This window comes from Leucopleurus acutus, assembly GCF_964270905.1.
Source record: "Leucopleurus acutus genome assembly, chromosome: 2".
In the NCBI taxonomy this organism is placed as follows: Eukaryota; Metazoa; Chordata; class Mammalia; order Artiodactyla; family Delphinidae; genus Leucopleurus; species Leucopleurus acutus.
In genome coordinates this window covers 15481510-15506319 of record NC_139143.1, presented here as the reverse complement: position 1 = coordinate 15506319, position 24810 = coordinate 15481510, and the positions used below count along the sequence as shown (strand labels likewise).

General features: G+C 37.9%; 1 protein-coding gene across 4 annotated transcripts in view; it reads left to right on the top strand.

The window, feature by feature from the left end:
• Positions 1-24810, top strand: part of ESRRG (estrogen related receptor gamma) — a gene marked incomplete at both ends in the record, with an annotated part of 493979 nt that overhangs the window by 422464 nt on the left and 46705 nt on the right. For 3 of the 4 annotated variants that reach the window (XM_082834452.1, XM_082834454.1, XM_082834455.1), the window contains 2 exons: positions 11453-11563; positions 15192-15353. In XM_082834452.1, coding sequence (XP_082690578.1) covers positions 11453-11563; positions 15192-15353 — 273 coding nt within the window. Of the gene's footprint in view, positions 1-11452; positions 11564-15170; positions 15354-24810 lie in introns of all 4 variants that reach the window. The other variant, XM_082834453.1, reaches the window with a different exon arrangement.

The following is a 24810-nucleotide window of genomic DNA, read 5'->3' as shown; positions in this document are numbered from 1 at the left end:
ACACCAGATCTTTTTTAAAAAGTCGTTTCATATGCCTATTATCTACAGCAACTCAAACTGAATTTATAGTCATCTTGCTGAAACCAGCTAGAAGGAAGATCCTAGAAATATTCAAGAGATCAAAGGATGATAAATGGAAATTAATTGTACAGGAAACATGACTTATTTAGTGTGTCTGTCATTGATAGTCTTCTCATATTTGTCTTTAATTTTAGTGAATATATCACTTATGTATAAGTGTTTTTTTATTATCACTGCCACTCATGATTATTCTACCCTAGTTTTTCTCACGAGGTCTTAAATTCCCCAACAGTCTGATTTGTCAACTTTGGGGGAGGAAATCTGGATTTTAATTGGCTTGAAAATGTGCTCTTGTGGACTCGAGGCAGCTGGGAGTGTGTTCTGAATCTGCCATGCCGTGTTCTCCATGTCTGCATTTCTACAAGACTTAGACCATGCTCTCATGCTCTCTCTTGGTTTTCTTTTCTTTTTCTCCATTACCTTTCCTCACAAATACTTAGCAGCACAGTTGGGAGATGAATGGAGGTTAGCGATGGTATATAGATTTGGATGAGAAGGGGATGGAAACCATTGTATTTTCTTTATTTCATATTAGACCTTGAATCAACCCATTGTAGAGTATCTCTCTAAACGTCCTCCTTTTTAAAAAATTTTTATTGAAGTATAGCTGATTTACAATGTTGTATTAATTTCTGCTGTACAGCAAAATGATTCAGTTATACATATATACATATTCTTTTTCATATTCTTTTCTAATACGGTTTATCACAGGATATTGAATATAGTTCCCTGTGCTAGACAGTAGGACATTGTTGTTTATCTATCCTGCATACAATAGTTTTCATCTGCTCATCCCAAACTCCCAATGCTTCCCTCCTGCCCTCCTCCCCCTTGACAGCCACAAGTCTGTTCTCTATGTCTGTGAGTCTGTTTTTGTTTCCTAGATATGTTCATTGGTGCCATATTTTAGATTCCACGTGTAAGTGATAGCCTATGGTATTTGTCTTTCTCTTTCTGACTTACGTCACTTAGTATGATAATCTCTAGGTCCATCCATGCTGCTGCATATGGCATTATTTCATTGTTTTTTATGGCTGAGTCTTTTTTTTTTTTTTTAATGTTCCTTCATTTCTTCTTGTTATAGTCTACTCAGGCTGCTATAACAGAATACCATAGACTGGGTGGCTTATACAGAAGAGAAATTTATTTCTCACAGTCCTAGAGGCTGAGAAGTCCAAGATCAAGGCACTGGCAGATTCAGAGTTCAGTGAGGGTTTCCTGGTTGATAGATAGCCGCCTTGCTGTCCTCACGTGGTGGGAAGGGCCTGGGAGCTCTCTGGGAACTCCTTTATAAGGGCACTAACCCCATCACGAGGGCTGCACCTTCATAACCTAATCACCCCAAAGGCCTCACCTCCAAATACTATCCCCTTGGGGATTCAGTTTCAACATATGAATTTTTGGAGAACACAAACATTCAGTCCATGGCATTTCTTGTTTACTCCACTAAAATCTTACAGGGAGGCCACTGGACTCCACTGTGTTCCTCTCCATTGAATGTAATGCAGTGACTATGGCTCTCATTCCAGCTACTTGAATACCAGCTTAATTTCATATTTAATTCATTTCTACAGGGCATTGAATTTTACATAAATATTCTTAGTGCTTCTGTTTACACAGAGAATCCCCATGGAGTGCTGTGCATTGTTATTACTATTATTATCGTATTAAACTTATTGCTGCCGGTGTCACAAGAAATAAGAAATAAGCGTCACAGTGTCGCAAGAAAATTTCTCACTGATATGAGATTTGGACGTGTACGCATTAATGTTATGTTCACATTTGATCTCTATTGAACTGATTTTTTTTCCCTATGTATTTTGTGGTTTTGGTACAATTCGTTTCTTCACATGACCCAGGCATATGTTCTTTCTGCTAGATTTACTTTATTTCCAGTCTCAACTTTGCAAAATCATAATCACCAGAAAAATATTAATTAAACACCATGTGTCACTTTGGTATCTTAGAATTGGCTCTTGGAATTTCTGCTTGAGTCTGGTAATGCATTTTTATTAACTGTGCTGAGTTCCTAACAAATTGGCCAGGGCTTAAAGTTTTCTCCTACTGAAGTGACCATAAGCTTCTCTTTTGAGCTGAACTCTACTTTGGTTGCCCACGTGATCTAGAATCACACGTGCTAAAACCAAATGACCTCCAGACTCACCACCATCTTTCTCTGTCACCTGTTTCCTTTTTTTTTTTTTCTCCCACAACTTATATTCTCTTTGAAATCCACGTGTGGTTTTTTTGTTCACTAGACTCCACTGTATTCCTCTTCACTGGATGAAACACAGTGACTATGACTTTCAACCCGCAACTTATAAACCAGCCTGGTTGATTTCATTTTTAATTCATTTTTACAGGGCGTTGAATTTTGCATAAATAATATTTGTGCTTCTGTTTACAGAGCATCCCCATGGGGTGCTGTGCACCGTTATTACTGTTATTATTGTGTTAAACTTATTGCTGCCACTGTCACATTTAATTGTGAATTAGTAGAACCACTTTTCCTGATGGTGATGTGCAACCACATTTCATGTCTTTACCCGCTGATTCACAACTTTATTCACATGAGAAGGCAATTTCGAAAAGGATAAAGGGAAGAGTCACCAGTATTAAACAGTAACCAGACAAAATAGAGTTCAGATAGGTTTAAGTCACCACAGTATCTCTTTCAATAGTTTATGAAATTTTTCACAGGCAAAAAAGAAGGAAGATTTTCTTTTTTTTCTTTAAAGGCAGTCTCTATGTTTAGCAAATACAGGCCAAGCAAGCTCACTCGCTCGCTCTCTTTCTCTTTCTCTCTGACATCAAGCAAAGTAAGAAATAGTACCTTTTGAATAGGAGATTTCCTTTAATTACACTGGGGAAGTGATAATGGTAGGTATTGCATGTTTAATGTAATGTTCTGGGTGCCCTTTTTTCTTTCCTTTTTTTTTTTTACCCCTTCACAGCCACCTCATCTTGAGCAGAAATAAAAGGTTCAAGGCTTGTCAGCATCAGTTTATAGATAGCTGTTTAAAAATAATGAGATATTGGGTATTGTAAGGCTCAGAGCCGTCTTGCCAAGACCCATTTATTTCTATTCACCTTTTGTCAGAATTGCAGACAGAAGACATTCAATTAAAACTTGTCACCTGTTGCAGATGACCTAATTTGTACTTCTGTGTGTCACAGATTAGGGCTCCATGCTTCAGATGAAGCAACTGGACCCCTGGTGGAATAATATTTTCCCTGCAAAATATTTTGTAAACTCTGTCTTTTTCAGTTTTCTATGATTTTGATTTCGGCTCTCAGCCAGATTATAAATTTAGCGCATACGCCTCAGAACCAGCCAAGAGCAGTGACTCACACCTTGAAAAAAAAGAAGGAGGGACTTCTTTGTGGCTATGTCCTGTGCACAGAAATCTACAAATGTATTTTGGATGCAGCTTGAATCTGAAACAGAGGGAAGCCTTTGTAATTTCCTATGCAAGCCTCACATGTTTAATAGTCCAGATAGCTACCAGGAGACCAAAACGAAAGACTTCCCTTTGCTAATTGTTAATTCATCTGTAGAGCAAGGAAGCTTTAATGTGAGTCCTGGCTTTTATCTCTTTTCGTGACTGAGGACTCAGTTAAAAAAAAAAAAAAGCCCACCTAATGGATATGCATTTTCTCGCCCTGTGTGATTTTTCCCTTTCATTTCAGCAGATCTTATAGTGCTTCCACATGCAACCAAGCTATTTCCAAAGTTCCTGAATTGTTGTCATGTTATTTCAGCGGAAGTAAATGTAACCATTCGTCAAGGCGTCTAACTGAAAAGCCGCCGTTGGGGTCTCCTTCTAAACTGTAAAACTCAGCCAGAATGTTGCTTTGCCTCCATGGTCCTGGCAAAACAGTCCTTGTCTTATTTCAGTGACATTTTAAAGAGGAACAAGGAGCGAGGAAATGAATCTCTCTGGGTCCCTGACTCAAGAAAAAGCAGACTGACTGACTCTTTTTATCATTTTTGGTTTACCCACAGTCTCATAGCTATAAACTTCTTCTAAGTGGAGATGCTTTATAGAGTCATAGATGCAAAATGCCTGGCCCTTCAGTGGAGTAAAAGTATCCCTCTCTTCTCCTGCTAGCTCATCATTCTGCCTTGCTGTTTACATGCACCCCCCATCAAGGTGCGAGTGTTGTTTACTACAGTAATTGCGTTTTATCTGCCCGTGCTTCTGCTTTTGGAGTATACACCACATGCTCTTTTCCAAAAATAGAATTTGATGACAGAGAAGCAGTATAAACATAGGGCTTGAGAACCTGGGCTCTGCAGCCGTGGTCCCCTGAGAACGTGGGCTCGGCAGCCGTGGCCCCCAGCTGCCACTCCTGGCTCAGTCAGCCTCTTCCCAGTTCCAGTTTCCTCATTCGTAAAATGGGATGATAATAGCACCTGCTTCATAGGATTGCTGTAAGTATTAAATGTGTTCATGTACGTAAAACAATTAACCCATTGCCTGGAATAGAAGCAGCTCTCAATAACCAATGGGTGTTTTGGTTGATTCCAAGACACTTCATACAGAGATTAAGTCATTCCATTATCAATGAAGATATTGCTTGTTAAGGAGATGCAGATATCGGGAGTCAAAAGTTTGCTGAGATAGGAAGAAAGGAACGAAATCATGAAGCCATGTTGGACAGTATCACTGTCTATTTTGAGAAAGGGCAATAATAGTAAGAGAAGATAACTAGGGCTCGGTGTGTTTTATTGTCTCTCATGATCCTCCAGAATTTAATATGGTTAGACTCTCCCTGGAGTATCTGCGTCAATGTACAAATAATTTTCACTCATCCCTTTACTGGTGTACCTATAAATATGTACAAATACTCTAGGTAAAACTGGTACTCTCTGTAAGGACGCTGTTACGAGGAAGAACCCCATCGCAGGCTGCCACTAAACTTCTCGCCACTGTGTCTTGATACTGCTGATCTGCCTTTGCTTCCTTTCCTACAGCCCCTCAAAGGGGTTTTCTCCACCCTCTGTTTATGATGGTTCCCTCACAGAAATCTCAGGCAAATTCAAGGGCGCTTCTAGGTACTTCTTTTCCCGAACGGAAAGAGCTGGATTCCCTTCCACAGCAGAGGGAGCCGCAGTAGCAGAGACATCGTGGAGGAGAAGGTTCCCGCCCTCTTCACCTTCTTGTGTCATAAGCTTTACTTTCCCAGGCAGCCCCTCATTCTGAAGTACAAGTCGTGTTGGATAACATTTCAATAATCCAACTATTTATTTAGTTGTCATTAAAGTCACTAATTTTTTTTTTTTTTTTTTTTTTTTTTTTTTGCGGTACACGGGCCTCTCACTGTTGTGGCCTCTCCCGTTGTGGAGCACAGGCTCCGGACGCGCAGGCTCAGCGGCCATGGCTCACGGGCCCAGCCGCTCTGCGCGGCATGTGGGATCTTCCCGGACCGGGGCACGAACCCGTGTCCCCTGCATCGGCAGGCAGACTCTCAACCACTGTGCCACCAGGGAAGCCCCTAAAGTCATTAATCTTTTAAAATATTATTTCACTATCTTTTAAAAAATTATCATTACTTTAATTTGACTATTTGCATCTTTCTTAAGTATTCCAGGGGTCTATGTAATCAACGTTTTTAGCAAACCTTTGTTTAAGAACAATATTATAAAAAGCCTTGTCTTTAATTTAGCAAAGTAGGCTAGGATAGCCTTGTGTAATTCTCTGAAGGGGAGATCTTTAATTATCCTATGAAATGACTTTGTGCTATTAAAAGTGTGAAAAATACTTTTGTCTTTGGACTATTTAATATTTTAAAATTTTGCATTTGGGCCTAAAATGTAGACTTAAAATTAGCTGACCTAAGAAGGCCTTGTGCTGAACTGTTTCACTTCTTTTGGCATTTATGTGCCTCATAGCGGTTTTTTTTTGTTTTGTTTTTTCCTTCTTGTCCTATTCCTGTTTTCTCAATTTTGTAAATTCTGACAACTTATGAGATTTGTGATTCCCTTGTGGCAATGTAGGCACATGCAGTACTTGACAGAAAAAGCAATGTGAAACGTTCTGTTTGGTAGGTAATGTAAATATTAAAATTTTTTATTTAAAGAATGAAAGGGGTAATGGCAGTCTCCACATGAATAGAAAATCCAGTTGCCTTAATTAACTTCAAATCCTGTCAAACATTGAACATTGTGGGTATCTTATTTACTGGGAGAAATCTTCTTTTTAAACTTTTTCAAAACTGGTTTACAAGTGGAGTCCAAACAGAAACTGTTTGTATTTAAGATTGTAAAGATGTAGAGAGACAGGCTTTGCCATTGTAAGTGGAAATACTTGGATTAGATTGATGTTTGTTTATGGCAAATCTGGATTTTCCAGGTCCTGATCGTAAATACTGTTGTGTTTTTTTTGTTTGTTTCTGCTGAAAGTAGAGACTTTTAAATGAAATGTGTTAGGTTAATTGGATAATTATCAATTCTCTACTTAACTTTGTATTGTGTGTTTCTAGCTAAACTCAGAGATAGCATTTTTCTTTTTGATAGACTTTGGGTTGGCTCCTGTATGTGTTCTAAAATAAATTCCAAATGATATTATTAGTGACAGGGGTGAACAGCAAATAGAATGGGATACCAAATATTTCTGTAATCACTTAGACATCAAATAATGTCATTATTTGGGTTTTATCCTTTGTATTATCTTACCATTCAGTCATACCTCAAATCTGTTTACCTACAGAAATGAGGCAGGGTAGACTGTCACACTCCATGGGGGTAGATTTTCAATAAATGATCACGATGCAAAATATATTTCAATAAATAATATAGCAATATTTCAATGGTATTTTAAGGTTTATAAGATATTTAATAATGCATTTGTATAATATCCAAATATATTAGTACATTAGTATAATATCCAAATATATTAGTACCTTATATTAATATAATTGGATTATTACAGCAAAACACCAGGGAGGTTATTGTCTTAATATCCATCTTATATTTGGAAAAGCAAACAGGTTAAGGAACTCAACAAAATTTACAGAGCTTGTTAATGAAAGAGCCAGAAAGAAACCATTCTGATTTGCAAACTATGCTTTATTTTTTTCCACGTTCCTCATATAATATTTAGGAATAAATTATTATATTATTACAGTTGGAAACATTTTTCTGGAAAAACTTTAAAACTAGAAATATACTGAAAATAGACTTCTTTTATTTTTAAATTTATTTATTGGCATATAGTTGCTTTACACTGCTGTGCCAGTTTCTGCTGTACAGCAAAGTGAATCAGCCATACATATACATATATCTCCTCTTTTTTGGATTTCCTTCCCATTTAGGTCACCACAGAGCACCAAGTAGAGTTCCCTGTGCTATAGAGTAGGTTCTCATTAGTTATCTATTTTATACATAGTAGCGTATATATGTGAAAATAGACTTCTTAATGATATCTGTATAGTATTGTTTTATCAGACCCTTTAAAATAACATTATTGAAGTTTCAGTGCATATATTATTATGACTCAGATGAATAAATCTGTTTATTTTCAAAGATGCACAGATAAAGAAGCTGGGTCCACATGTTTGAACACATAGTTTGGGCTGATTTAACTTTGAAACCTATGTCACTTGTGTATTTCCGTGTTATATGATTGTCCTTGGGGGGAAAAAAAACTGGTTTTACTGACTATGTTTTTTTCTCCAACAGAACTGAATAAATTGATGAATGATTTTAGTATGATGTAGAAGTAGTTGCAGGTGTGTTACTAGGATTTGAGTTCAGACATTTCACTGAGTATGAAGTCAGCTAAACTAAATCATTATCATCATCATCAAGTCTCTAGAAGATGCATAAAAAGAAGATTTTCCAGATTTTGAAAAGAGGTTAAAAGCAGTATAAATATTTTTTACTTGAAATTGTTGATATTTGTCTACTTTTAACCCCCTAAAATAGGAATAAAACTTTCACATAAAAGTTATTATGATCTTTTTAAATATATCGACTCTAGAAATTTTTACCATTAATTGTTATCTAAACTTGGCAGGAACAATTTTTCTGTATATTGACTGCCCATCAACTTTCGCTACATAATTGTACTAATTATTAATTATGTAGTATTAATATCTGTTTTTGTCCCTCTACAGTCATCTACTGAGTAGCATATACATAAAGTTATAAATCATAAAAGAATGCTTTGTCCAACTGATCTTTATTTTAGGAAGTAAGAAAGCGTTAAGTCATGGCTTTTGTAAAAAAAGTACTTGAATATTTAGAAACTGGATAGATACGTAGATGGGATGGATGGATGGATGGATGGATAGTAGTTTATCTACCCACACACTGAAAGGAGGTGAGAGGGAGGGAAGAAAGCAAGAAAAAGAGGGAAAAGGAGAAAGAGAAAGCGAGAATGAGCATAAGAGAACACTCCTTTAGATTTTGGAGGAGCACGTAAAAATAATATGAATATTTCAGTAATTCATTGTTCACAGTTGAAAGGAAATGTACAGTAATAAAATTATTTCACAATACTTAAAGGATATATTCCTACAAATACAAAAAATATCCCATAATGCATAATAAAAATTCTGTCAATCAAGTATATGTATTTTTTTCTTCATGATATTTAATAACTAGTTTTCAGTGTTGCACTTCTCCCATAAACTTGGGCCAGTTGGCTAAGCTGATTGGTGGCTTTAGTTTGATACAACTATGTCAGAATTGTGTCCAGCCAAGACCTTGAATCCAGTCTTTCAGCCACAATCCTCTTCCATAGGCCTTCAGGATGGACGAAATCCATTGTCAGAAACTCACCAGCTCTGACTCCTGTGTTGGAAAATACACAGTGTATTGTTCAGTATTTGAGCATGTGAGGCTATATTGCTCATGGTGAACTCATGCCCTGACAGACACCAAAAGCAAAGTTTGGAGTCTACAAACCTAATCAAGATGCATTCTGTGAGCTTTTTTGGTTCCTTTTTCTTTTTAATTTTTAAAATTTTTATTGGAGTATAGTTGATTTACAGTGTTGAATTAGTTCTGCTGTACAGCAAAGTAAATCAGTTATGCATATACATATATCCACTCTTTTTTAGATTCTTTTCTCATATAGGTCATTACAGAGTATGAGTAGAGTTCCCTGTGCTGTACAGTAGGTCCTTGTTGATTATCTGTTTTATATATAGTAGTGTGTGTATGTCAGGCTTTCTTGGTTCTAACAATTTCAGAGTTATTTTTAAATGTTTCCTCCTTTTTTTAGCCTTCCTCTGTCATTGTCTTTCTCTGTCTCTGTTTGTTTCATCCTGCCTTCTCTTCACACCTCTAACCATATCACATTAATGTTCACATTGGGTTGGAGCTGGATGCCAAATGTGTTATGGTACCACTTTTAGTTATATATGCTTTTAATTTTCTAAACTCTTATAATGGAAAATTTTAAATTCTTATAATGAAACAAATTTGAATGGATCTCAGATGAACAGACAAAATGTGACCGCATTATCTAAACTGGAAAAATATTCTGGAGAAAGAAAGCAATGAAAAAAGACAAAACACGACTAAAGGGGGGAAAAGGGGGAAGGTGTTAAACTTTAGTAAATTAAGTATAGACACAATAAAAATAGAACATTAGAAATTAGGTAAATGAAGGAATGGAACTCTAGGTGCAAAATTGCTCTAAAAACAGCAGTCAAGAAATGTTTCTTCATGACTCACAAGCATTCTATTTTCACTGAATACTTAGAGACTCTACCTAAGCTCTTCGTTTTTTGATATTTGTTTGTCTGAACCTACTTACTTGCTCTTGAAGTTGCCTCCTGATATCACTTAAACTCTGCTCTGATGTTTCAGTTTGACATTTCAGGGTTTATCTAGAACCAAGTGTATGTTTGTGTGTATCACTCAAAGGAGGTCAACTCTTAAAGTAGTAGTAATATGAAAAGTTATGTGTTTCTTTAGCTCATGGATTGATAGTCATCTTTAACGTATGAGTATATATATTCACCTTCAGGATTCACATAGAAATAGATCAGCCTTTCCCAGACTGTTTCATATAATTCAGTTACACCACAACTCACCTGTTCCACATGATATTAACAAATGTTCCCAAAACAGGATCCTTGGTTAAACTGGTTTGCAAAACATTGCATAGGCTGTATCTCCCTCTGAGAGTTCTATTAGTTGCATGTTAAAGGCTCTGAGAGGGCCTTCAGTAAATTAACAATACTGAGGATCCTGTTAAACCAAATCTATTTTCTGGACAGTTTGAGAAATATGAAAATATGTACAATGAATTACTTGGTTGTGAATTTATTAGTGGATAATGTTAATACTGTCTTATCAATTAAGGTACAATCTAAGACCACAAAGCGAATCTCTCACCTCTCTCTTACTCCCAAGTAATCTTCTCTTTATTTGATAAAGATTTATATGTTTCTATCCTAAACTTTACAATTACAGACTGGAAACCACGTTATTAACAAGCGCCCCTCCCCACTGCCCCATGTAAATGAAACATTTCTTTCTTTTTAATCCCTTTCTTTCCGTTTTGCCCCTTTCCCTAATGTTATAGATCCACTGCCAGCAATACCTCCCTGAATCTTGACCCAGTCCATCACTCATGGGGAAAAAGTATTACTAAATGCCAGTCTACTTTTGCCTACTTTCTAGCTTCACGCTTCATCTCTGCCCTCCTAACAAATCCCTCCTTTGCCATCCTAGCCTCCTGAATTCTTTCAGGAATCTCCTCCTTCTAACCTGCATTCAGTCCAAACCTGCTCTCAGTTTTCTCTCATTTGAAGGAAAATACAAACTTGTGCCAAAATGTAAAGAACATGCTCCTTCTGAGACGTGTTGACTTAGAACATGGAACGATCCTCGCGTCTCATCTTGTGTAGTAGGGTTCCAGCTCTCTACAACATGTAGGGGTTTTCAACTCAATTCAGTTCCACAGGTCCACGTGGAGTCCTCTGATAGACCGGCGTGGATTGAACAGCTCTGGGTCTACTGATCTATTCAAGCCCACACATTGAGCTTTCAGGGGTGACTGATGAAGAGGATACACGTTGCCAACATCTTTAATTTGAGAAACTGTGTTAGCACCAAATTCCAGTTTCTTTGTATTAATTCTCAAGGAAAGGTGCCTTTCCTCTGGTATGTAGGTGACTCTGATGGCCTTGCATAAATGTCTCTCAGCTTGGTCATCTCTGCCAGGTTTGGTTTCCAACCTGTGCCAGTCTTGGTTCAGCCGTCACTTTTTTACATTCCTCTGCTTCCCCTGGACCCTTCTGCAATCTACTCTCTGTTTACCTAGCACCCGTGGATGATAGTCTCTATGTATTTGATTGGTCTCAAAGGTAGTTACCTCAACAGTAAGGAAGTGTCTGTCTTTCCCCACAGGAGTGCGTCTTGACAGAGTACGTGGAGGTCGGCAGAAGTACAAGCGCAGAATAGATGCGGAGAACAGCCCATACCTGAACCCTCAGTTGGTTCAGCCAGCCAAAAAGCCATGTAAGTACAGCAGACATGTCTGGCTTTCCAGCACACAACATCCTCCCAGCTGGTTCTAGGTACATCACTTCTGGCATGCCCATTCCTACTGACTCCAACGAGACTTCTCTTTGTTGGCGGGGGTGGGGAGATGTGGCTTTATTCCCAAGGACTGCCTTTGAAGAGCAACAGCGACTCAGCTAATTATCTTTTTTTCCTGTGGTTTTCTCCCCCTCTACCTTTTTTTCACCTAGTCATTTTGTGGAAGCATAAGCATACCAAGGCATAGCTTATGTAGTGCGAATTTTACATTTACGGGTTATCTTTATTTTCAGAGGTACATAAAATGGATCGTACCATGATCATTAGTTCATTGGAGCTGTTAGTTTCAGATTTCACAAGAAAGTGATTTTTGTAGTTTCCACTAGCTAAATGAGTTTGTTCAACCTCCCAATGAAAATACATTAGGAGCCTCATTAATTTAGAGCTATAGAAGGTTAACACACTAGCTAGCAACAGATTAAAACAAGGATGGGCCCTACGGATAACAAGCATAGGTTGGTGGTTCCATTTCAGATGCCCTTATGGGCGTTATGAATTGTTTTCCAAAAGCCCATGGTTTGATAATGCCTGGCTGCAATTTGAAACAATGGTAGGTGTGTAGCTAAAATGCAAACCCCATTCTCTTTGTCATTAGCTAAAAAGAGCTAGAATATAGATTGAGGCAGTTAACTGTGTTCCAGTTTCTGAAAGATCAGTTCATGGCTGTAGTGCAAAAGAGCTAACATTTTAGGATGTTTATGCATAGAGTTTATACGAGGCACTGAAAGTGCTTTGGTGGAAACAATTCTCACATTTAGCTGTCTCTGTCTCAGAAGACACAACCAGCCCTCACCAGAGGAAGTTGCCGCTATAGCAGTTCTAGAAAGGACACGGGTAGTTTTTGATCTGCTTTCGAGGGAAGAGAAAAAGTGTCCTCTTCTCATTCGGATTCTCCAGGAGGGGTCGCTGCTGTGCATCATCCGTGTGAGCATATGGGCATCTGTTAAATACATAAAACAGACCCTGAACTGTAAATGAAAGGACATTTTAGCTATGTCAAAGGCAAAACAACCAGTTTTACATAAAATTGAAGCTTAAGTGAACATATGGCATGGTTTCCTTTTGCCTTTCCAAAAAACATTATGTTGATTATACCTTCAATTGTCCAATCTGGCATCTCCTCAGCCTGCATAAGCTGTCTGGCATTCTGCAAATACAATCTAGGACTGCATTAAGCAGATTTTGCACATTAGAATAAAAAAACTTTCTGCTAATACAATAAAGTACAATAAACACTAATGCTTAATTTCACTAGAGGTTTCGTTTTCCTGGATTCACTAATATCCAGACTGGGCATTTCTCATTCATTTTATATGAAGTCGACTGACACCATTGATGATATCCTCTACCGAGAGAAAAATGAGCACCAGCCCACTCGTAAGTCCACAGGATGGATAAAGAAACATCTATGGTTTTTGGCGTAAACCTGAGAAATTGGGAAGAGTCTTGTCAAGTACCTTTAAGAAGATGACAGCAATTTCAGTGAGCTCCATTTGTCTGAGATGAAAGAGGACTCCTAATAAATCATTACTCATTATCTTAAGGCCTCTGTGTTCATTTTCCTTAGTCTATCCAATTAGTGTATTTTGGTAACAAACATTTATAAAACTTAATTTTCAGATCCTGTCAGATAAATGTCAAGAGACCAGGCATGGGCTTTGCTCAGAAAGTGGCTGGGGGAGATTTCTGGAGCCTGACTGATTGTTTGTGTACTACAAAAGCCCAAGAATGAAAATTGGGTTCTATTGATTCTAATTAGGGAAACATTAAATAAGATTCACCTAGAAACAGTGCTGCCGGCTATTCCATGTTCTGAATGATAGGAATTTCTAAGCTTCCACCGAATTTCTTTGACCCCCTCCAGTCAAGTATCCAGTGGCTTGGGTAAAACAGGTTGCATTTTCCCTGTACTAAAAGAACTCGAATCACGGTTTCCTTCCGTTGCATTTTTGTACCCTTTATTACTGCATTCTCTTCTAATCCTGAGGATCTAGTAGTTGCTGACAGGTTTTGCTGCATTGTCAGAGCAATGAAAGTGGAAGCTTTTCCAAGCGTAGCTAAAAAACAGGGTGTTGTTTCGATGGCATATACGAGAAACAAATGTCCTTCCCTTCAGATCCTACAAATTAAAACAAAAATTTGATTTTAATTTCTTTTCTAGAAAATACGATATTTGGGAATACTTCCTCCCAAACCTGTATTTTTAATTTGATAATAATTGAATATTACTGCCATTGAATGGTTATCTGTTGATAATTTGAAGTGAACAGAATTCATGTGGCGGTCATAGTAGTAAAAATTTTAAACTCTATCAGAAAAATTACAAATTGTAGCCTGGATAAGTATCCTTGTTACGTTGTTACAGCAGACAAAAAAAGAACTATGTTTTCAATTCTAAGGTATATGAAGTCTGTTCATTTTGAGTTAAAAAAGTTAAAAATGTATAGGGAAAGGCAAATGGTCTAATAAACGTAGAGGAACCTTTGACTTGGCTCACACGGATCGCATTTAATACCCTAGTTTTCTAGAGTAATAGGACACAGACATTGAAATATCTGAGTTTATTCTTACCTATTTGTATTTCCTCACTTAGAAGAAAGTATCCAATCTAAAGCTACATGTAGAAATTGAAAGTGGGGCCAACAAGAAAAATCATTCTGTTAGCAAGGCTTTATAACCCCTTCCGTAAACTCTCACATGGCCCTGAGCGATAAAACACATTTGATGTGATGCTTTCCATTTGTCTCTAGTGTTTATTTTATGAAGGATTTTAAAAACATATATCACAAATTTCAGACAGATAAATCTGAACCAGAGAATGAACTAAAGACAACAGATGAAAATAGAGGATTAAAGTATTAGACGCTCCAAAGAGGAAATACAGTCACATTTAAGTTGGAGTATTTTTCTGGAAACTGACATTGGCTGTATTTGGAAGATGGGCCGGGTGTGTGGGGAGGGGGAGAAAGGCAAGTCGTTTGTATTGAATGCATCCCACAGAGACAGAGTTATACAGTCAGTAATTCACCCCGGCAGAAGGGCTCTGACCTTTGCTCCTCTTTAAAGGAATTAGGACAGTTAATGACTTTCATGCCCATTATGTCTATGGGCAGTAGGAGTTCTTTGCCTCCTGCATTATGTTCTATATTTCAATGGCTTATGTGGATATTTATTTTAAAGCTGTTGTATGCTATTTAATCTGCTTCCCCAGATCCCACTTAAGAATCAAAGAGCAGACCCAGAAAGCCTCTAACTTCTCTTATCTGTTTGCTATAAAAAATTTCATTACAGGACAGATGCTTCATTCCAGCAAAGGCAGGTGAAGCCAAGAAGAAACAAAGAACTATTACAACTGCTATGGGTTTTCCAGAACACTGTTTAATGTATATATGTTGAACCGTAAATGGAATATTTGGGGTTGATTATAGGTGTTTGTGGGGTGTTTTTGTTGTTTTTTGTTTCTGCTCAAAACACCACCTAGTTTAGAACGTGCGAAAGAGGGATGATGCTACTAGTGATCTTGTAGTGCTCTGGTCTGATTCTGCAGATAACAAGATTGTCTCACATTTATTGGTGGCTGAACCGGAGAAGATCTATGCCATGCCTGACCCTACTGTTCCCGACAGTGACATCAAAGCCCTCACTACACTGTGCGACTTGGCCGATCGAGAATTGGTGGTTATCATTGGATGGGCGAAGCATATTCCAGGTACCTTTTCTGAAATGAAAAAGAAAAGTTTGCAATTAATTCCCTAAGCTTTATATGTTGATTTAGGCAAATTCACAATTTTCTCATTAGGATTTTTAATTTTTATTTATTTATTTTAATTTGCTTTTTTATTTGTATTTTTTAAATTAATTTATTGTTCTTGGCCACACTGCACGGCTTGTGAGAACTTAGTTCCCCAAGCAGGGATTGAACCCGAACCATCGGCAGTGAAAACACAGAGTCTTAACCACTGGACCACCAGGCAATTCCCGTTCATTAGGATTTTTTTAAACCTTTACATTTGTTTTTGTCGTACTTAATTTAGTGCTTTCTTGGTCCTAATAGAATCATATGCTGTTTTTATAACTGTACCATCTTGAATGCTTGTTAATTATTTTTTTCGCATATGAAGGTACTATTGCCAACCTAAGATAAAGAGAATATAACTTGTTAAAATATTTCTTTATTCTTTTAAAAAGTCCGAGTTTTCTCCTAAGGAAATACTTCTGTTTTTTCTTTTCACTTTAAATAAATGTTTATGAATTGGGGGCTTTAAGGCAGACATCCTGGGTATAAGTCCTGCCTGGCCTGCCAATGGGACAACTTCCCGAACTTACTCTATCTTAGCTTCCTAAGTCTTAAATAAAGCTATAATATCGTAATAAAAAAAAGTTTTTGTCAGGAGTAGTCTAGATACCTTTTTTCCTTTTAAAAATCACTTATTTTGTTGTTCATAGTGGCGATTTATACTGAATTGTTTTTCATATTTGCATATTGCTTTGGTTTACAATTAGATATTTACCATGAATTTATACATAAATTATGAAAATAAATGTTAAATTGACATTGTAAATATTCTCATATGGTGACTTAAGAGTAGTATTTCAGGTTTTAAAAAAATATTTATTTATTTGATTGTGCTGGGTCTTAGTTGTGGCAGGCGGGCTCCTTAGTTGTGGCATGTGAACTCTTAGTTGCAGCATGCATGTGGGATCTAGTTCCCTGACCAGGGATCGAACCCGGGCCCCCTGCATTGGGAGTGCAGAGTCTCATCCACTGCGCCCCCAGGGAAGTCCCAAAAGTAGTATTTTAAAGTATCCAATTATTTTTCTCTCCAGGCCTGTCCTTAGATCAGTGAACATATACCTGATCACAAGGTTTAAGAATTTTAGTAGTCTACTTGAATTATTGTTTGTTTGAGCTTTGATCTTCAAATAGTTTACAAACAAATTTTTGGACGATGAGCCGTGTTTCTCTGATACAGTGAACTTATTTCTGTCTCCTTAAACTAGTTTGTCTTTATGCTTTGAATGCTACAGTAATTTCTTTAATCAAATTGATGGAAGTCCCTTTCCCAGCCCACACTGAAACCAATTTATTGGTCATGATACGCCAGCTATGTTGCTAACAGTCGTAACGAACTGTCAGGCGATATCGCAGTGAAGCTAATTTGAAGTCATTAGGTGTGCAGCGTTCAGGCGACAATTTGTTACAGTGCTTGGGAACACAGCTGACATTTCTGAATGGCTTTGTTCACTGCAGTTCTAGATGAGGCCAAGCAAATTGTAAACTAATTTAAACATCACTCTGTATTATACCGGCTACTTTGTCTTACACTGTTTGCTAATAAAGCACCCCCAATTAAGTCAAAACTAGTTAAGTAGGTGAGCTGGAGTGTACTCTTTAGAAGATACCTCCACAAGGGTCACTGCATCTAAAAGAAAGATGAGAATTTGATTGTGTGGATAGCTGATTTGCATTTGGATTGTAATCATATCTATAAGGTTTTTAGAAAAAGCAAAAAAAATCGAAATAGAATATGCTGAAAGATGGTGAGACATTGGAAGTTGTAGCGGTGGAAACAACCAGAATTTACCTAAACAGTGTATGAAAACTTTTCCGGAAGGAAAGTGTTGTGAAGGGTTTTAGAAAGAAACAAAAGTAAGATTTGTTGAAGTGTCCACAGATACTTTTAAAAATAACCAATATATATTATATCATTTACATTTATCCACACACACAGGTACACAGACATACATACTCACAGGTTTAAAATAGCATTATTCTAACCCGGGGTTTCTCAGTCTTGACGCAATTGATGTTTGGAACCAGATAATCTTTTGTTATGGGGCCTGTCCTGTTCCTTGTAGGGTATTTAGCAACATCCTTGGTTTCTACCTATTAGCATCCTTGAGTTGTAACAAACAAAAATGTCTTCACACATTGCCAGATGTCCTCTTGGGGGGCAAAATCATGCCCCCCTTCCCCGGTTGAGACCCATTGTTCTAACCCAGGAATCACATGTTATTATCCTTAATTCAAAGATAGGGAGATCTGGGGCAGAGAGAGGTAAAAACACTTGCACAGGGCTTCCCTGGTGGCACAGTGGTTGAGAGTCCGCCTGCCGATGCAGGGGACACGGGTTCGTGCCCCGGTCCGGGAAGATCCCACATGCCGCGGAGCGGCGGGGCCCGTGAGCCATGGCCGCTGAGCCTGCGCGTCCGGAGCCTGTGCTCTGCAACGGGAGAGGCCACGAATTCTGCCCAAGTTCTCCCTGAATTAAGAAATTTGTTAAGCCCATATTCTGTTATCGTACAGACGTTCCATAATAACGATCAAGAAAAGTCAACAACTCCTGCTGCTGCTCTCTGGAAAGGAAAAGTCAGTGATAAATTTGTGGGTCCAGTTGTGTATCTAAGTAGAAATGTCAGCTTACAGAGGAACTTGTCACAGTAAAGGGGCTCTGGTGACCTTTGTGAAGACAGTAACTTTAAATAACTATGAGTAACAGCATTTCCAGTGGTGGAAACAATTGCTATACGATTATGTGTTCAGTCTTAAGCTGAGGCTTAGAATTGGTAGGGGCTGACGTTATTCTCTCTCCCCAGCAAATGCCAGAGGAGGTTACTGTGCAATGATGATTCACAGCTCTGTTTCTCGTGATACCCGGAGGGTGTTTTAAATGACTGCAAGGAGTATCTTGGCTTTTCAGAGAGGGATTAGCAAAACACGAATTCACTGAAATGCCTTTAAGTTTCATAACAGTAAGTGTGCCATGCAGTGTTCGGAGGTGGAAGTAAAAGATGCTGTGATACCAGCGTGCTGGTCTATATAGCCGGGTTCAGGGAGCCTGGGCACGGCAGCAACATGGAGCATGGGATGGGGAGGGGGTAAAGCCAAAGAAAATATAAAGATTAAAGTCTCATTTCTGCCTTGATAAAAGTAAAAATGTGTTTTTGATACCATGACCTAGTCCTCATAACTGGGGTCAGAGCTGGAATTAAAGCCAAATCAGAACGGAAATTTCACGTCTTAATCTTCAGTTCAAAATTGTTTGTTTGTTTTTTAATGCTTCTTTTAAAACTAAAGTGAAATTTTTTTTTTAAATATACTAAAATCCAAGCCTTTGCTCTCTTTGTGCTGCTCTCAGTTTGTGGAATCACACATACACACACACACACACACACACACACTTTTTAAAAATTAAGTTTAGCATATAAGATCAGATCAGTAGCCTTTCTGCACTCCTGGGAAGATACTTTTGTATACTTGCTTTTGCTACATAAAAAAGTGACAAATTCAACAAAAGAAAATATTGAAGAAGAATACATAGGGAGTGGGGTTTTTTTTAATCAGTAAATAGAATTAGTTGACTTACTTTAATAAATCACATAAATGGAAAAGTGTGTTGTTCGGAAACATGACCATACTTTATCTCTAGAAGCAAAAAGATCACAAGGGCTTTAGAAAATGCTTGACTTTAGTTGAAGGAGCATAAGGGCACCAGAACAGATGATGGTGCCCTAATAGCCCTTTTTAAGAATGACAGGGCCCCACCATTAGCATCCTTTTATATCCTTGGAAATTGCTCATGCCTCGCTTTTCTGGTTCCTATCTGCCTGACTCTTTTTTATTTCTCTTTCAATTTCGTCCGCGCTCGGATAAGCGCATGCTAACACAATATGATTGAGCTGTAAAATGGACCGCTGTCGCCTCTAATCTCTTTTATGTAGATACGGAGGTCCTGCACACTCCACTTCATTCTCTCTCCATTGTTGGCCTTTTTTAGAATGGGCTGCCAAGTAATGGCGGCTCCGTCAAATATTAGAGCTAGGTTTCACAGGGTGTGATAAGACGATTATCAGTCCAGCAGTCAGATCTATTATTGTTCTTTGTGGTTGATTAAAATATTATTTTGTACTGTAACTTTGTTAGCAAAATGCAGAATGTGCTTCGTCAGATGGTGCTTAAAAAAGCATCACCCATATTAGCTGACCTATATAAGTGGCTTAAATATATTTATGGATCTCGCCAGACGAATGACTTTAAGAGAAAGGTATTTGAACAATTCAGTGAATGGATGTATTTTAGAAGTTGTTTTTTCCTTTATCAAATATGGCAGATTATCAGGTGGGCTTGTTTATTTTTGACATGACAGATCGAACAGTTACCTGCTGAAGAAGGCGGACTCCATTCAAGTTTGGAGCCTCTTAGTGACATTTTTAAAACAGGAAAAACCCACAAAAAACTATAGTTTTTCTTCATACCAAATGAAGGCAGGAACTATTAAGCTCAAAAAGAAAACCACACTAGGAAGAGATGTGATAAAACAGTCTTTATGTATAGTTATTCATGTAAGAAACAGAAGTCTAAAGTATAGAAACCAGTATTCTCCATTTATTCTGAAACATTTTTTCTGAAACGTTCACTTAGGAAAATGTATTAAAACTTGCGCAGCGAGTTGGCTTTTTCTAGTTTTCTCGACAGAAGTACTTAGAATTTCCTATAAATGACAGAAATCTCTAAAGAACATGGATAAACTATTTCTATATTAGGATATAAATTTTGTGAGAGAATACCCAAGAATGTTTTGAACTAATATTTATGGCTAATGATACTGTTTAAAGATATATTTATTGTTCTAATGCATTTTATTTACATAGAGATCAGTTTTTTAGATTGTATCATTCCCCAGGCGAAGTTGTGAAGGTTTTGTTTTTTAACTGCCCATTACTTATCTTAAACTGCTGGCACCATTACATGATTATGACGTGTGGAAAAGCACAAAAAATTGTGGTGGAAATAATTACTGTAAGATTATGTTTCCATTTGTAACACCAGGTAAGTTTTCATGTGTATGCATGTGATTATGGTTTCACGTGCAGGAAACGGCATAGTTAACTAAGAGAGTTATGTTATATATAAAAAGGACCTAATATGCTGTTTCGTTTCTATATCATTGGCACTTGAAAAATGTACTATTGATTAGTTGATTAAAAATATGCACAGCACAAAGCTATTAATTGGCTCTGAGGCTCCGCCCTCCACCCCGTGGTATAACTGAATTTACGCGTAGTTGTAATTTCTACTTTGCTACAAGTGAATTAAAGCGATTACAGCTCTTTTCTCAGGATTAATTTTTCTTATATGCATGTAACTTAATGATTTCAGAACTGTGAAGTCATTGAGTCTTTTAGTTAAGTGGAGAAATTTTTTTTTTTTTTTTTTTTTTTTTGCGGTACGCGGGCCTCTCACTGTTGTGGCTTCTCCCGTTGCGGAGCACAGGCTCCGGACGCGCAGGCTCAGTGGCCATGGCTCATGGGCCCAGCCGCTACGTGGCATGTGGGATCTTCCCAGACCGGGGCACGAACCCGTGTCCCCTGCATCGGCAGGCGGACTCTCAACCACTGTGCCACCAGGGAAGCCCCAAGTGGAGAAATTTTAAATTTAAGATCCAATGCCTTGGCACTTAGTAAGACTATTTAAATTACAACTATATTCAATTATCAGATAGTTGGAAGTTATGTTTAATGTACCTGGGAGTTGTATACCTGTGTACCGGTAGTTGTGGTTTATAAAAGGTAGAATAATTCTGAAAGTAAAATCAGAAAACCTGAGCTGTATATAGTTGAGTAATGTTTTGTAAGTTATGTAATTGGTCTGGCCATGAGTTATATTGTGAAAATCAAATGAGGAAAAAAACCACACATGCAAATTATACACATATGCATAATTAATTTGCAAATTATCAAGAATGATCTAAAAACGTAAAATATTCAGTGTTCATTTTAGTGCCTAAGAGATTGTGCATAGATTGTCATTTTATTGTAATTAGAGCCAAGTGATCCAAAAAGTTAGTATTCATAAGAGCTATTTCAAAAAATATTCAGAACAAACATCGATTATAATAGAAAGGGAAGGAAAGGTTATTTAACCCAGAGGATCACTGTATGGATATGGCCATCACTCTGTCTTAGGCGAACAAGACCATTAGCTTCTAGATAGTCAGGTTCGTCCTCCTCAGCCACACCTGAAATAACTGAACGTTTATCAGTTTCTGAAGTCACAGTTGTGATATGGAGAAAGGAACAAGTTGAAAACTATGTTGTGAAAAAACTAATCTGAAAGATCCCCTACAGGCTTGTTCATTTTCTGCAGCTCCCTTGCTAGAAAGGAGAAAGACCAACAAAGAAGGTTTGAGGTTTCCCAGACAGAGACCTGGTTCAAGAGACACCCCCAAATGTTATTAAAGATGCTCACAAAGACCTCTCCACACCACTCAGTGCCATTGTTTGTGACCTGAAGCACAGTGCCGTCACCATGCTGAATTACCTGTGCTCACGTAAGCTCTGTTCCAGTGTCTGGTCCATTCCTAGGTATCCCCCAAATATATCTGCCATCCATTCGTCGTCATGCCATTGTGTACCTCTGATCAACGAGGAATCGTGATTTCATAGCAGTCATGAATACAATTTAAGTATTTGAGTGTCTGCTATGGACCTAATACTATGCTAGGTACTGGGGGGCTTATTCAAGCTACAGGTAACCTGATCTCCACCCTGAATCGTGGATCTGTGTCTGCGTAAATATCTGTGCATACATACGTGCATTGTTATGTGGTAATCTTCTTTTTTGTGGGATTACGCTTTCAATACAAAAACAACTAACATCGGTAGAGTTTATTATTGTTTACAAAGCACTTTCACGAACTTTTACTTGATGTCCATAACAATTCAGTTGTTTAATTCTTATTGTCCCCTAGAGTCAGGAAGTTTGATTCACACTGTTAGTAGTGTTACTTGAACCATGGAATATTTAACTTAAATGACTTTTTACCAGTAGCTTCAGTAGGTCTTTCTCCCCTATCCTCCTCTACTTCCCTGTACATTTTTTGTCATTTGTTCCAGATTACCTACCTGCCTTTCATACAAGTTTAGGCAAATGGAACATATCTGCCCTGTCTTTAAATATTGTCTCTACATTTATAAAATGAAGGGAGAATTGAATCAAAGAGGAAAGGCATGACACACCTTTAAAATCAATAAAAATCAAGGTGTTTGATTGATAGTGTGCCCTTTATATCCCTGATCACAAATTTTAATGAAACAAGGTGATCGCTGTGTAGCTACTCAGCTGAATGGTTGGAAAAGTTTTTAAATGACTGGTTGCTAAAATTGAAGGCTCTTCCTCCCCAATTCCGTTCAGATTCACTGGGTTGAAGATTTCTCTATTCATCAAGTCCTAAAAGATGGTATCATTTTCAGGCAAGTAATCGTAATCGCAAAACTCTTTTGAATGATAAGGTGACAGGATGAGTCTCATCAATTGGTTCACTATATATATCAGAAGCCTGAACAAGCCTGCACTCTACCTGAGGGTTATCAAAATATTGACATCCCATAGACCCGGCCCAACTCCTATCTTTCTGTTCTGGAATTCTGCTTGTTCATAGAGCTGTTACTTCTGACTTTTAGGTTCTTCTCGAGGCTACTTGATGAGTTCAAGAGAGAGAGACTTCTGTGTCTTGTGAAAAGAATTCTATGTGGAAGCTGATTTAACTAGCATAACCCATATATGCTTAAATGGCTCGTTAAAATACTTTTCCACCTCTAAAAGAAGAATTGGAGGGAGAAGTTTAAACGTGATGCTGGCGTGTTTTGTTTCTCCCTCTGCTCCTCTTTGACCCTCTCTCCATCCCTAATCCCACCTCCCTCCCGTGGGCTGGTCACACGTTTTCCCCTGCGTCCCCCTTGCTCTGCCTCAGCCAATCTCCAAATGAATGCATGTCTGTCGTGGCCTTGGCTTTGGCACTCTGGATATATTGATTAATAGTTGCCCTAAGCTCCTTTTAGCAAATCAAATTTTCACTTTTAGCAAGGATTTCGCCTCTGATTTATTCAGCAAAGTGAAATGCACTAAATTGACTTTGACATTCAGGGAAAATGGCTGAAAAACAAAGAGCAGAGGAAAGATATATAAATTGTGTGGCAGCTGGAGACTTCAAGCATCTGAGGAACAGTTTTCTGTGGAATACAGAGTAATTTGAAAGCACACAGAGAAGTGGTTTCTTCAAAAAAAAATGAAAAAAAATGCTGAGTTTTCTTTTTGAATGAGGGTGTAAGTATTACTCAGCTGAACTCAGAATTTCTGGTACAACGCATTATATTTTGTAGATAAAAATAGCTGCGTAATCCAAGATTGCCTATATCTAAATGAGTTTATGAAAGCTAGGACATAACCTAATTACACTGGAAAAAAGAAATAGTCAAGTCATCCCACATGAAATAGAATAGTTAATGTGAAAGTGTAAGCGCTGTGTAGTAGTAGTAGTAGTGTGTGTGTGTGTGTGTGTGTGTGTGTGTGTGTGTGTGTGTTGTAAAGGATGGAGCTTTTTCATCACCATAAAAAGAATTTGAAAGCCTCAGAAAAGCCATGTAACTTTGCTCTTCTGTTTGCCTTTTTTCCCAAGAATGTTTGCCTTGGCTGTATTCCTTAATGTGACTAAGTCAGCCTACTTCCTTGCTAGACCAAGGTTCGGTGAATAAGTGACCATCAGGTTCAAGATACAAAGTGTGGTTTTGATGCATAAAAAGAAATGGTGCTGATGTAGATGAAGCAAAGAGGAAAGGGGGTTGAACTGAATTCCCTGTGGACACTTGGGGAGGAATGAAAGGTGTGAGGACTACTGAGGAGTAGTTTTGATATTGCGGATCTCGTAGACTGTTGAATTGCCTCTGCCGAGAGGGGTTATCAGAGGGGTGGAAGGAGAAGGGGGAGGGGAAATCTACAGAAGGAATTTGCTATTCATTTACCTTTTTGCTCTTCCATGTGAATTTTCCTTATTAACCAAAGTCAGGGTCCACATAGTCAAGGCACTGCCCTCCCTTTAACTATACTTTTTCATTATTCTCTTTCTCTTCATTTTCAACAAATCAGTGTCCAAAGTGACCCAAGCCATCCACATCAGTGGCATCTTACCAATCAGATAATATTTTTAACATTATACCAAACATGTCCCCAGGCATAGAATTTCCCTAACGCCAAGCTGCTTCCTCCCCAGTTCAGGCCGCTTTTCAACCTTCATATATGATTCTTAGAAGAACCCAATTAGGAGAATGTATTTAACCTGCTAAAAATCCCTTTAATTGACCAAACTTTCTAAGAAGCTTATGGTATA